The sequence below is a fragment of the Mytilus edulis genome, chromosome 1, assembly GCF_963676685.1.
Source record: "Mytilus edulis chromosome 1, xbMytEdul2.2, whole genome shotgun sequence".
Classification (NCBI taxonomy): domain Eukaryota; kingdom Metazoa; phylum Mollusca; class Bivalvia; order Mytilida; family Mytilidae; genus Mytilus; species Mytilus edulis.
The window spans coordinates 93808074-93823338 of NC_092344.1; the positions used below are offsets into that span (position 1 = coordinate 93808074).

The following is a 15265-nucleotide window of genomic DNA, read 5'->3' on the forward strand; positions in this document are numbered from 1 at the left end:
TGAATTTGAGGATCATATATTCGTTACAAAAATACGTCGCTGTTTGTGAATATTCAATTTCTATGAACAACATTCCAGCATCGCCTTCCTATAAGTATCTCCAAGTTGAAACGATATTTAGTATTTGCATTTCCTATCACAGTTCACTTAAAGGAAGGTTCCTGCTTACAATGAAGTTATCAAACAAAGACTTCTACTTAGTGAAGTAAAAAATCTTCTTTTTTAACTTTTTAGGGACACCATCACGTTTAGTGTCAATTATATGGGTTAAACGATGGCTATCACACATGAAGCAGGATATGCTTGCCCTTTCACAGCTACTGAGATATTTCTTATGGATTTCATTAACTATTGTTTCGCCATTGGCCATTTTCTATTTTGTCATGGCATTGTCAATATATTTTGGACTAGTCAGCTTGAATATCCCTTTTGGTGTCTTTCGTTTCTCTTTTTTTAAATTTGTTGATACTACATAATATAAACCTCCATGGTTTCGTCTTGTAGAAATATATATAACAAATTCATATTACATTTGTAGTACTGTAATGTTCTCTCTCCAAAAAGGTGTGCTTTATTCATTTAATTTTAATTTAAAAAACATTCTAAACAAAGAATTTCTCTTCAAGTCTATACATTCAATTTCCAAATGACTTCATAATCTCTGTCAAATATTTATAAAAATGCGCTTTTAATCTTCATATTCGGTTTCCCAAATATTTAGAAAATTGGAGTTACGTCATCATTACACTTACACGCCGATATTTAAGTTGTTGATGGTTTATGTCTGTCATATTTTTTTGATATTTTTTCTGATTTAATTTTTCACATTTTGCCTTGACTTAGCCTATGCAAGGTAGATATACCATATTGGTTTGCTTTGTAAAGACGTATACTAATGTTCTGTTGCTTACATTCTCGTGATTTGGACTGATGTTTTTTTAAATAATACCACATCACCTTATTTTTATACTGACATCAATGTAAAACCCATATAAAGGACATGTGATAGCAACAAACTTATTAGAGATATTAAAGCAAGTTATCCCTGCATTATGTACAATTAAGGTGTTCATTTTAATCTATATACACACAATAATGTACATTATGGATTTTCTCAGATATCTCTACTATTTAAATACGAACAACAGATTTGATTTGAACGTTAATATTTCAGCAGTTTGAGAAATGTTTATTATACATTATTGTATCATCACATTTGTCATCTCCATTGTAAAAACCCAAACACATTGTCAATATGGGTTAAAAGCATGCGAATTTTATGCTTGGATGGCTTGGACACAATGTAAACCAAGCTGCGGAGGTGTGAGATACAGAATGCAACCCCTGTGTTGTGAACAAGAACAAAACAAACAAAAGACATTTGACGAATGCTTGCAGTCTTGTGATATAAAAAGAGAGCATTATTTTCAAACAAACTACGAAGAACAAACATGTAAAGCATGCACTCATGGTAAGTTATGTAATTTATTAGCTGCACTTATACGACGAACAAATTGAAAATAAGGATTATTTCGATTTTATGAAACAGTGATACAAATGGAGTTAAAATAAGTATAGAAATAAGAGTTTGAAAGAAGGTAAATCGTCAACAATATATATTTTGTTTAATTTAACAAAAATGTGAATAGTCTACACTTATGAAGACAATACACCCACTATTGTTGGAAAAATCAGAAATTAATATATAATTATAGAGAAAGATGGTATATATATATTTCGAGACAATTTATGGTTGTTCTCTAAATAATTCAACTATTGTAACTTTTCCAAATGAAATAGTTTTTTTGTATTCTATATTTTTTTCTTATTTGAAAATTTCAAAACTGTGGTCATTGGAATTCGACTGCGCGAATAAAAAATTTGCCTAACAAACTACTAATAAGAATTCTGTTGCGGGGGAGTACGGGTCAATATAAACGACACTGAAAAAAACAGGAATTTTATTTGTCCATTATTTTGATAAAGAAAATGCATACTCGCAGTGGTACAATAAACTCAAACTAACCTTGTACAAATTTTATCCAATTAAGTCACTTTCATACGGACAACAAAAATACATATTTGAAAAAAAAAATTGTTGCTTAATTTAAAACTGTTGTGTGTTTAAAGGTTACTTCATTTAGCTATTTCAGTTTCTGTTTACTTGTATATGACGTATTTTAAATGTTAAATCAATTGTTAAGTAGTCCCGTCCGAAAACTCTTTTTTTAGCTCACCTGGCCCGAAGGGCCAAGTGTGAGCTTTTCCCATCACTTTGCGTCCGTCGTCCGTCGTCCGTCGTCCGTCGTCCGTCGTCGTCCGTCGTCCGTCGTCGTCCGTCGTCCGTCGTCGTCCGTCGTCGTCCGTCGTCCGTCGTCGTCGTCCGTCGTCGTTAACTTTTACAAAAATCTTCACCTCTGAAACTACTGGGCCAAATTAAACCAAACTTGGCCACAATCATCATTGGGGTATCTAGTTTAAAAAATGTGTGGCATGACCCGGCCAACCAACCAAGATGGCCGCCATGGCTAAAAATAGAACATAGGGGTAAAATGCAGTTTTTGGCTTATAACTCAAAAACCAAAGCATTTAGAGCAAATCTGACATGGGGTGAAATTGTTTTTAGGTCAAGATCAATCTGCCCTGCAATTTTCAGATGAATCGGACAACCCATTGTTGGGTTGCTGCCCCTGAATTGGTAATTTTAAGGAAATTTTGCTGTTTTTGGTTATTATCTTGAATATTATTATAGATAGAGATAAACTGTAAACAGCAATAATGTTCAGCAAAGTAAGATTTACAAATAAGTCAACGTGACCGAAATGGTCAGTTGACCCCTTTAGGAGTTATTGCCCTTTATTGTCAATTTTTAACCATTTTTCGTAAATCTTAGTAATCTTTTACAAAAATCTTCTTCTCTGAAACTACTGGGCCAAATTAAACCAAACTTGGCCACAATCACAATTGGGGTATCTAGTTTAAAAAATGTGTGGCGTGACCCGGCCAACCAACCAAGATGGCCGCCACAGCTAAAAATAGAACATAGGGGTAAAATTCAGTTTTTGGCTTATAACTCAAAAACCAAAGCATTTAGAGCAAATCTGACTGAAGTAAAATTGATTATCAGGTCAAGATCTAACTGTGTGCAAACCTCAGAGTAGGATGTTGTTTGAAATTAGTAGTCAATATTAAAAGAAAACGTGGTATGATTGCAAATGAGACAACTGCTCCACAAGAGACCAAAATGACGCAGACATTAACGACTATAGGTCACCATACGGCCTTCAACAATGAGCAAAGACCATACCGCATAGTCAGCTATAAAAGGCCCCGATATGACTACGTAAAACAATTCAAACGAGGAAACTAACGGCTTTATTTATATAAAACAAAATGAACGAAAAACAAACATATAACACATATACAAACGACAACTACTGAATTACAGGCTCCTGACTTTGGACAGGCACATACATAAATAATGTGGCTGTGTTAAACATGTTAGCGGGACCCCAAACCTCATTCTAACCTTGGACAGTGGTATAACTGTACAACATAAGAACGAACTATAAAAGTCAGTTGGAAAAGGCTTAACTCATCAGATGGACAAAAATAGAAGTTGACGTGGCCGGGTACTTGTACATCCCGACAACAAAAAAGACACTACGAACAGATCTGAGATAACTGCAAGTTATCTGACAGCTAGTTCAAGTCCACAATTTACCCATCAAAACGTCTTCTCGTCAGGAACCATTCAGAGTGTTTATTACTGTGTAGTTTCAAACCCATTCAACAATCCTTGTAGAGGTAGTTTGTGAACGATCGACTAAACATAGGAGTTAAATAGCCAATGCTCATGATTTTAGCTCGTTACAGGATTTTTTAAATGATATATATATTATGAAAATATGATCATATTTATAAGGTCTATATGATTTTGACTTTTTGTGGGTAAAACAAGGCAAAGATTTCTTTATAAACTAATAGTAAAAAGAGCAACCTTAATTTATCAACAGTAACAACTAAATTTAAACAGAGAAAAAGAATGAAAAAGCTTACAGCAGGGTGAAACTACTTTCTGGTATTCGAACTTACCTTTTCGTCTTAATCCTTAGAAGAATAAAAATAAGTCACGTAAAGCACTTGAATGACTGTAAATAACGGTACCGCTGACAACAAAAAGGAGGTTACCAATAAAAACTTAGAGATATCGTAACAAAAAATAATATAAGTTATTGAATATCTTTTGATGTAGAAATAAAGAACTCATTATCATAATATCGGCTGCTGTGCAGGAAGTTTTGATTTTTGCTTAAAAAAAAAGAGCAAGAGTTGTCCTGATTTGAACAAATCTCTCTCACAAAGAAAACCTTTTCAAGAGTTAACACGATGCAAGTAACAATTTCGTTCCTTAATCTTAATTTCTCTCTTGAAAGTTTAGAACTTTTCATGAGAAACGTAAATGGGTGCGACACGTTGTAAAAATTAATTTAATTAAAAGGTATCTGACACAATAAATGCGGTTTAAACTATTTAATTTGCAATTTTTAACAACAAAATAATATTATAATAAAAATAAAATTGAGAAAGGAAATGGTGAATATGTCAAAGCGACAACCACCCGACCATAGAGCAAACAACAGCCGAAGGCAACCAATGGGTCTTCAATGTAGCGAGAATTCCCGCACCCGTAGGTGTCCTTCAGCTGGCCCCTAAAATATGCATAATAGTACAGTGATAATGGACGTCATACTAAACTCCGAATTATACACAAGAAACTAAAATTTAAAATCATACAAGACTAACAAAGGCCAGAGGCTCCTGACTTGGGACAGGCGCAAAATTGCGGCGGGGTTAAACATGTTTATGAGATCTCAACCCTCCCCCTATACCTCTAGCCAATGTAGAAAAGTAAAACAATAACAATACGCACATTAAAATTCAGTTCAAGAGAAGTCCGAGTCTGATGTCAAAAGATGTAACAAAAGAAAATAAATAAAATGACAATAATACATAAATAACAACAGACTACTAGCAGTTAACTGACATGCCAGCTCCAGACCTCAATATAAGCCGTTTTTAAAATATTTACAAATGCTCTGTGTAACGATACACGTACCAAATGAAACGATTTGTGTCAACTTTGCAATGAAATTTTGTAACACGCAGTTTCTCAGATATATGTTTTCATGATTATTGTCTTAGATGATACATTTTATCTTATGAACTGCACTTGTTTTTATTAAGACAAAAGACGACCAGTTGATTTAAGACAGACGAACTATATTCTCATCACCTATAGATGACCACCATTTACTATATGAAGTTGTATTAGTGGCTTTTACAGTCTGGCGTATCAAATTATAAGCCTGGAACCTTTGTTTCGTGCCCGAGGGTACCACCAGTTCCAACAGTCGGCACTTCGGTGTTGACCTGAGTATCAATTATATGGACATTTTCAATAAATTAACAGTTTGGAAAATTATGAAGTTTTTGAAATATTAAGGATTTTCTTAGCCCAGGCATAGGTTACCTTAGCCGAATTTGGCATTTTTTTTGAAAGTTTGGTCCTCAATGCTCTTCAACTTTATACTTGACTGGCTTCCAGATAAAGAGTGTTTCCGTTGACTTTATTAATGTATTGACGGAGACCAAAAAGTGAAAACCCATATGATCTACAAAATTTAAGCCATGGACAGAGTAGGTAAACATTTTATGAAAAAAACCCATATACACAAAACGGTAACGATAAGTTCGATAGATGAAATCTCCAGTGAAACCTTGCATCGATATCAACAAAAAGTCTACTTTATAAAAGATATTTCATACATTGTCATACAAAATATATAACAAGCACGGACTATTTGTCAAATAGTTCCAACGAAATGTGAAGAAATTAAACAAAAGATAATTTATTACGGATATGTTGCTAAGCATGGATTAGATGCAATATAGGAACTCCTTATTAGTGAATATTAGATCGTTCAGACGACATTCCAAATTAATTTGTCTATGATTCAGTATGGATCCAAATAAAGATAAACTGCAAAGAAACACAAAATGAACAAGATTTGTCTGTTTTTTAATAGACAAAAAAGGAAATGGGGATGTCAAAATAGGTGCTGTATGTGTAACCCTATCCACATTTGAGTCATCAAAAATATTGAAAGTGGAGTGCAAAGCAAAAAAAAAATCACTTAAACTCGTTTCCATTCATGTTTATTTTATTACCTCTACTGGCTATAGCGATGTAATTTTGTGCACTGAAGAGTAAAATAACAAAAAAAAAACGAGTTCCAAGGAAAATTCTGAATGGAAAGTACCTTATCAAATGGCTATATCAAAATTGCATGCAAAACCAAAAGCTCAAACAAATCAACTGAATAGATCACAACTGTCATTATCCGACTTAGTATAGGCATTTCTTCTGAAGAAAATGATGGTTATAGCTAGCTAAACCTCTCACTTGTATTATAACAGTCGGATACATTTTCATTATATTTAAATTTGACAATGATGATTTGACACTGATGTGAACAAAACAAGCGCATGTATTAGGAAAAAATATCAAAAAAAGGAACAGCAGTCAACATAGTGTTATAATCTTTATCACTATAAAAACAAACAAATATGTCAATAAAGAAAAACAAACAGACATATAGACAAAGCACATTAGCATTACGAAAGAAAACCCTTTTTAATTGGACCAAACATTGTATGAAAAACATTTCTACACTTTTGGTAAATGTCTCGTGATGTATTCTAAAACTATAATTCATTAGATACATACGATCATTTTGCTCATACATAGATTCAGTAGCTAAATATATTGTAGCCTTGATGACTTCGAACACTTCGTGAATAAATCAAATTGAATGAAGGAAATTGTAAAATAACATATTTAATTGATTTCTTATTTTTGATAATTGATTTTATCTGTGACATTTATTAAAATATCTGGCTATTAGAATACTTGAATATTTAATAAATATTTAAAAGCAGTGAGATTATCAAAACAAAAGAATAGATTAGTGTTATACAATGTAAATTAACCTCCTGTCCATGTTAAAACTAACACGAAATGAATAAAATGTTTACCTATTACACTGACCTAAAGTTTAATTTTTTTTTTACGAACAACTGATATTCAATAGTGTCAGTGTACAGATATGAAGTATACGAACGTGTTTGGTTAACGATACCTATCTTGATCATTGAAATACAACTGTGATATCGTCATACTTAGATAGGTTAACAATAGTTTTAACATTTATTGATGATGTTTTGGATCTTGTACTGTAGCATCATTGTATGGAGTATTTCTTTATCAAGGACACAAAGTTCATGCTCGTATGGACTGAAACCATGTGAATATTACCCTTGGGCTCCGTGGGCAGCCTGTAACAGTACATGTGGAGGTTTTAGGTATAGAATGAAACCACTTTGTTGTACACACACAGCGGGACAGCAACAGACATTTGACGAATGCTTACAGTCATGTAATGTAACGAGATCGGTATATTTTAAAACGCAGTATGAAGAACAGTTATGTGATAAATGCTCGACTCACGGTAAGCTATGTGCTTTCTTTTTTCTGGTTCGGTGTATATCGACCCTTTTTTTCTATGTTCAGCAAAGTCCGAGGGTATCACCAGCCCAGTAGTCAGCACTACGGTGTTGTCATGAATATCAATTATATAGTCATTTTTATAAATTTCCTGTTGCAAAACTTTCGAAAAACTAAGGATTTCCTTATCAAATGAATAGATTTTTTGGAATTTTGGGTCTTCGATGCTCTTCAACTGTGTACTTGTTTGGCTTTATAATTATTTTGATCTGAGAGTCACTGATGAGTCTTATGTAGACGAAACGCGCGTCTTGCGTATTAAATTATGATCATGGTACCTTTGATAACTATTAACACCACTGGGTCGATTCCACTGCTGGTGGACATTTCGTCCCTGAGGGTATGACCAGCCCAGTAGTCAGCACTTCGGTGTTGACATGAATATCAATTATATGGTCATTTTTATAAATTTCCTGTTGCTAAACATTAAAATTTGTCGAAAAAAACGGATTGTCTGATCTCAGGAATATATTACCTTAGCCGTATTTGACACATCCTTTAGGAATTTTGGGTCTTCGATGCTCTTTAACTTTGTACTTGTTGGTCTTTATAACTATTTTGATCTAAGCGTCACTGATGAGTCGTATGTTACCTTTGATAATTATCAGCCATGTTGGTTGACAGGCGTGGTTATTGGACACCTTTTCATAACTAGATACCCTAATGATGATTGTGTCCAAGTTTGGTTAAATTTGGCCCAAAAGTTTCAGAGGAGAAGATTTTTATAAAAGTTAACGGACGACGGACGCCATGTCATGATAAAACCATTGAACCAGGTGTGATAAAAAATGCATACAGAAAAGAAGTTAATTTATTGAAGTGGCATAAGAGCTAATACAAATACAGCCGAACCACTAAAACAGAAATTAAAACCATGTAAAAGAATGTGTAACTTCCTGAAAGAATTAAAATCGAAGTTGATTTGAAAATGTCATAGACATTTTTACAGGCGATGTCTGAATTTAGTCTGAGCTGAAAATTTAAGCTTTTTTTAGCTGTTAATTGAATCCTTTAATTTCACAGTAATGATCTAAACAATCATATAACATTGAATTTTGTAAGATCATTATAGTTGAGATAGATGGTTTGATTCAGACCTGTCGAGACCAAAAATTAAAGGTTTAGAATGTTACAAAACTGTTCGAGAGTGGTCGTGACGTGTCAAGACAGGTCGAGTATTAATCGAGATTGGTCAAGCATTCGTTAAGTTTGGTTGGTAATTTGTCAAGACCATATTCTTTCTATACTTATATTATCAATTACTCAATCAGATTTATTTTAAAGGTAAAGTCGAGACCAAAGTCAAATACAGTTTAGAACCCTCGAGATTATGTCGACTCTTGTCAAGTAAAGTATGTGCTCGATTTTACTGGTCGACCACAAAAATATGGCATTTTTAGATTATGAACAGTTTGATGTGATACCTTATTTTAAGCTAATACGGAAGAGATCAAACAAGATACGATATTTAAAATCTGCCTTCACTATGATAACAAATGAGAACAAAGGATTCCAATAAACGGCTTATTTTACACGCGTAAATTTGATATCGGATACAACATAAGGAGATGTAGAGAAAAAAAAAACTCTACTTCAGCATAAATAAAGAATCTGGAATTACCTGTAACCCTAAAGTCAGTTCTACAAACGATTTATATTTGATTGCTTTGTTTGCTTATATCATTATGATCACGTGACTTCCTTTATTACTCTATAGAAATTAAAAAAAAACACATCTTGTACTTTTCCCCGCTTTTGGTCCTATTGTCTGTCATCTACCTATCAACATTTTCATATTGGTCAAACTGTGCAAGATTTTTTGGAACACGATTTGATGTTCTTTCGGATCGTTTTAAGGGAAAATGGGGTAGGGGGGGGGGTGGGGGGTGGGGGGGAGGGTATTTTCTGGATTAATTTTTTCCCCACAGACTCATCGCACGAAACTTATTTTTACTTTTGTACACATTTGTATCCTAAACTATCCGGAGTGCGCATTTTAATTATCTACAGTTTCTATAGTTTTAATGCAATTTACGTATACTTTCTTTTAATCGATACTACTTTTTTTTTAAAGCTTCGATAACGGACATCTCTCAGAAGTTATAATACAAATAACACAATGGGGTGGATAGTTGTTATAAAACTTTGAGTGACAAATTAGGAACATCAGTGTAGTTTGTAACGTATACAAAATACCAACAAACAGTGACAGTTTTTTAAATAAGGAAAAGAATGTGTTGTATTCTAAGAACCTATGTATAAAACAAGTAAAAGAATTGTAACAAATCTTTTTCATATCATTTATATTGGTTGTTATTAAAAAAAAATTGCAATGACATTTAGGCAATACCTGGTCGTGATCTACCCCGCCATGAATTACAATTAAATACTTTCACATCTGATCTACCCCACCGTGAATTACAATTAAATACTTCAATTTCTAGTCTACTAAATATATTTGTTTAATAATATGATGTATATTATGATTTTTGATAAATATTGGAAAGATTTGAATTGTTAATTATATCTATGATTGACAGTATTTCCTAATATTTTTAAATACTTTGAACTTTATTGTGATAACGTCACCCAGTCTTCCGGTTACCAAACTGTTTTAACGTATGATTAAATTAAATTCTTTCTCTCCCAAGTAAAGTATCTTCATAGGACATGTAGGAGGCAAATAGGTACAACTGTTAAATATCAGTGATATAGCGTTCTTTTGAAATATAAGATTATATGCAATTTCGTTTTCATAAATTATTCTCACTAAAGTATATATATAACCCATATCAAAACATATTTTTTGCAGCACTTACACGACAAATAAAAATGCAACTTCTGGCAAATGTCTTGCATGGATGTCCAATTCCGAATTTCGCTGTTTTGTACAAGTAATGTATCAGTAGCGAAGTCATTTATTGAAAATTTCAATTGGTTGCTTTTCCGTACTTAAACTTTAACTCTACACAACAGTTAACTACTTTTTAAAAATTTGCAATGTCAAAACGACTTCGTTTTCAAACAAATCCAATGTTTTGCAGGTTTGTCCATTGACCGATTTTCTAAAGTTTTCAACGTTGTCGATTCAGGGCGCTGTTTATGTCTTAAAATCAAATCGAATTAATTGTTTGCTTTGTGTTTGGGTGTTAAACGCAACTTTTACTTGGTGTATCATATTGAACAGTTTTCTATAGTAGAGATTATTTGGAGAACCTTGCTTGTTATATGAATTGTAAACCCTTGGAACAGACTCGAAAAATACACCAAAATATCAACAAATTGTATTACAAATCTCCTTGTCCCAGACTTATCGTGTAACATTTGTGATAACTGATTAATGGAGCATTCTATGATCGTAAGAAAACGCAATTTATTGGAAATTTCAAAAAGGTAAAAATAATTCGGAAACGTCACGAACTCGAATTCTGAAAAAAGAAAAGATGACCTTTGCGATACAAATTTTAATATAATCAAAGACATGTTGAAAAGGACATGCTAATTGCAGTTTGGCAGACGAGATATATTATGAGTAGTTATAGTAAAACAAAACCACACACTATAAAAAAAATTCCGATGATAGTTCGTGTAGATTAGTTATAAAGTTTTGAAACGGCTGTATTACGAGAGGGTAAAAAAGCAGCAATTGATTTTCAAATTTGGAAAAGCGTAAAAGCGCGATTCGCTATTTCTCTGCAATGCGATTCATATGTATAGAATTTGATTGTGAAAACGAAATTGTAGTGCTTGAAGAGAGTGGTTACATACTCCTCTATAGCACAAAAAGCTTGTAAAGATATGGGATGAATATAACCATTTTTTATGATTATATTTTATTTCATAATTTAAGTATTCCGTTATTAAAACAAGTCAAGTGTACTTTTTAAATTATTCCAGTTTAAGCTATCTTGTAATTAATGTCTTTCCTTTTTCTATAAGGAAAGACCTTACTGTATTTCTTCTGATTATTATTATTATTCTTTCCGCCAAACTTTAACGACATTTCCCAAAAAAGTATGCGACATGTTAAAATGATATTAGGTACCCATGTTACATTTCCTTTATGGGTTATCTCCCCTAACACTGAAAACCTTGTTATCATTCTAACTCCGTAACCATAATAGGTAGAAAAAAAGCAAAGGGTGGAATTTGTTCAGGAACAGACCCTGGTTCTTCGTTACATATGGATCGAAAAGATTCAACGACTCATTGGTAGGGTTATGCCCCTTTGAAAATTAACCGATGTCGGTTGGCCACTAAAACTCAGACACCGTAAGTTGTAGCCACCTAGGATCTTCACCAATAATCATCAATTTACGTCACTAAGAAAATTAACATAAGGTAAAAGTCAAGGTCATGACCTAGATTTTGACCTTAGCTTGTTATCGGATTTACACAATAACCGTAAAAGATGGCTGATAAAATATAACGGAGAAAATGTGTGTCTTGTTCAGATCTACATTTGTTATGTTGGGCTCAAAATTATTGGACCAACAATTATGGACCTAGGGCACGAAAACTGTTTTTCGGGTCCGAAATGATGATTTTTCGCTTATAACTCAAAAGAGGTTAGAGATAGAATTGCAAAAATGTTCAGAATAATAATTTCTATAAAATTAGGTCAAGGTCAGAGGTCAAAGTCCCTAGCAACGAAATAAAACACCTTAGCAACAATATATGTTTGAACTTAGAAGGCTATGAATAATATAAATATGAAATTTTTAATACTGTAAATGATATTTTTGTCCCTAGCAACGACATATAAGTCCTTAGCAATTACTTATTTTTTTAACTTGAAAGACTATGAATAGTACATATGACATTTTTAATACTGGAAGTAATATTTTTATCCTTAGGAATGATTTTTGTCCAAAACAGCCATTTGTTATGAACATAAAAGTCCTTAGCAACCATATATTTTTTAAACTAAGAAGGCTATCAATAAAAGAAAAAAAGGAAAGATCTTTCAATTGTTCATGAACAATTGACTTTTTAATTGCTAAATACCTTTCAGATATAAATTGGAAAGCAATGCATTTTATAGCGTTTTATGTCATTTAGTATCGGGTAGAGAGTTGTCTTATTGGCACTCATACCATATCTTCTTTTTTTCATAAATGATATTTTCTTACCAAAATACGTATAGTGCGTTGTTTGTTGATTGCGTTACTTCTAATGGAAAATATCTCATGCATACTCAGTACAACTAAAAATTAAGAATATTCATTCCAACATAACATTTAGAAATTTTCATATTGATACGCAGAAAAAAAAATTGCTTACAAAATGAACAATATCCTCAATAATAGGCGTAGACGTCATATTTTGACGTTACCAATCAAGACGCAAAAACTTCAAATGAGGTGGATGTAAGCAATTATAGGCAACCGCATATCCTTATTTTTTGATTCCGCGAAATATTGCTATGTTTTGTACGAATTACGTCCCTTTGACAAGATTTTGCAATGTTAAAATTGCACCGGAGACTTTTCGATGGGACAACGTCAACAGTAAATTTTACGGAAAGTATGTTACTTCTAGGAGAATGAACTTGTTTTTCTAAAATTAAAAATTGAAAATAAATATGAAAACAGTCATGAAGACGATCTTCAAAATGAAATCAGGTGTTTGACTGGCGTCAGGGACGTAGGGTGGTAGAGTTTGTATATCTGCCGACCAGTTAAAACAAGTGTGAAAACTGTTGCTCACTACTATTTCTACATAATTGTGATGAGAAAAAACAGTGTGGTCTCGGAAGTATTCGCTATATGTAGTATGTCAAAATTGTCCTTACAAAAACCCTATATTCACTGGGAAAAGACATCGTCTAGCAGAAAATAAGCAAGTTTGGGACATTAATACTAAAGTTAAAACTTAGTATTGTACTGTAAGACTATATATCCCATATTTTGAAAATTATCAAACCAGTCTGAACAAGTAAAAATATTTTTAAATTAGAGAAAAGGAAATGAACCACATAAACTAATACTGGTCATAAATTCGCCGCTGCTGTCAGTCAGTCATAGATGGCACTAAACTATAATACACTTATTATATTAATTAACCTTGTTCACGGTTGGAACAACAGTTTAATATTCATACACAGTTTCTAGACTATAACAAATTACTTTAATATTCCAATCATGGACCCTTGCGGGTTTTAAATTTTAAACAACGATTACAATGATTTGTGTTATAACAATGAAATTATGAAATGAAATACATGACAATAGAACACTGAACAGTTATTGCATGCACATGGCACATGGAAGAGAAAGTAATATGGGAGACAATCAATTTCTGTAAGGATTATTTCCCTTTAAAAAATGAAAATGAAAAATTAACTGAATAAAAAAAAATGTACCCTAGCTGAAAGTAGCATCTCAAATATAAAATAGAACTGTTCTCAATTCTATTTAACTCATTAAACTTGAAGGTTGAGAACGAGATTATATCAATCTTCTCTTACTATATCATACTACTACTATATATACATGTACCTACTGAAAAAGGGGGGGGGGGGGGGGGGGGGGGGTGGCCGGGGTCGTGGCAGGGGTCTTGATCCCAAAATCCCGGACTTTTAAACATGAAATCCCGAGGTCCCGAATTTATAGAAATTTAAGTCCCGCCATCCCGAAATTCGAAATAAGAATATCCCGTGCTTAAAAACACCCGATCCCAGAGTCCCGTTAAAGGTCCCCCTTATTTGTGTAGATGGACTAAATAACAAAACACAATATTTCCAGTCATGTCTCAGCCTGTGTGCGATTGTTTTTTTCTAGGTTTTTTTTTCGGTTTGAGGGGGGGGGGGGGGGGGGTGTTGGCATATTTAACATAAATATGTACATCTGTTTTTATGTCATATCTCAACCTCCGTCTGTTTGGTTTCCTGTTTTTACACGATTTCTGGAAAATACACTGTACTACAAAGACCGTGCAATATCTTGAGAGAAAGCGAAATTCAGAGAGAGAAGCACATTAATTTATTGTCATATATAATTAGATCTCAAAGGGAGTTGCAGAATAACGGATACTGGCGAATGTCAAAATTGAACAAAAAAGTTTGCAAAATTATAAAGAATAACAACGGAAAATAAAAAAATTATTTAATATAATAGTGTAAACCATGTATAGAATTAAGAAATCATGTAATGATAGAAGAATTTTATAAAATCGTTGATTGAAGATTTTACAGAAAAGCTTTGTATTTAAAGATAAAGAACATTTAGGTCCACACTTAGTATGGACCCTTAACAAATCGTTTGATTATCTCGGTGTTGCTGGTCAGTAATGAATAAAAAATCACTGGTCAATTTAAAAGTCGTTGTAAATGATGCAATATATTCTTATTTTCCCGTTCCCCTTATGTAACTTTCAGTTTTATTGAAGTTTACGTCCATCAAAGTCTTAGTTTAATTTGGTTTCCTGTTATTACTACCCCCCTTTATTTGTCGCATGTTGTGTAACATGTACTGATTCTATATATTCTTCGAGCATACATATGTACACTTATGGAACAATAACCATTTAGTAAATTTTGAAAAAACGTTTTGTAGACTTGTACATGTATACAATAAATTTTATACAGAACAAAAAATATATAAACAAATATGTCAGTTTGTCTGCGAGTTTTACTTG

The 15265-nt window shown here is 32.8% G+C and overlaps 1 protein-coding gene across 2 annotated transcripts in view; it reads left to right on the forward strand.

Annotated features, from left to right (window-relative positions):
* The first annotated feature begins 1179 nt into the window (after nucleotides 1-1179).
* LOC139495476 (uncharacterized protein DDB_G0290587-like) overlaps nucleotides 1180-15265 on the forward strand; it is a 49588-nt gene continuing 35502 nt past the window's right edge. Inside the window, exon 1 of one of the 2 annotated variants that reach the window (XM_071283765.1) lies at nucleotides 1180-1471. In XM_071283765.1, the coding sequence (XP_071139866.1) occupies nucleotides 1186-1471 (286 nt within the window). In that variant the 5' untranslated portion in view covers nucleotides 1180-1185. Of the gene's footprint in view, nucleotides 1472-7180; nucleotides 7572-15265 lie in introns of those variants that run through there. The other variant, XM_071283762.1, reaches the window with a different exon arrangement.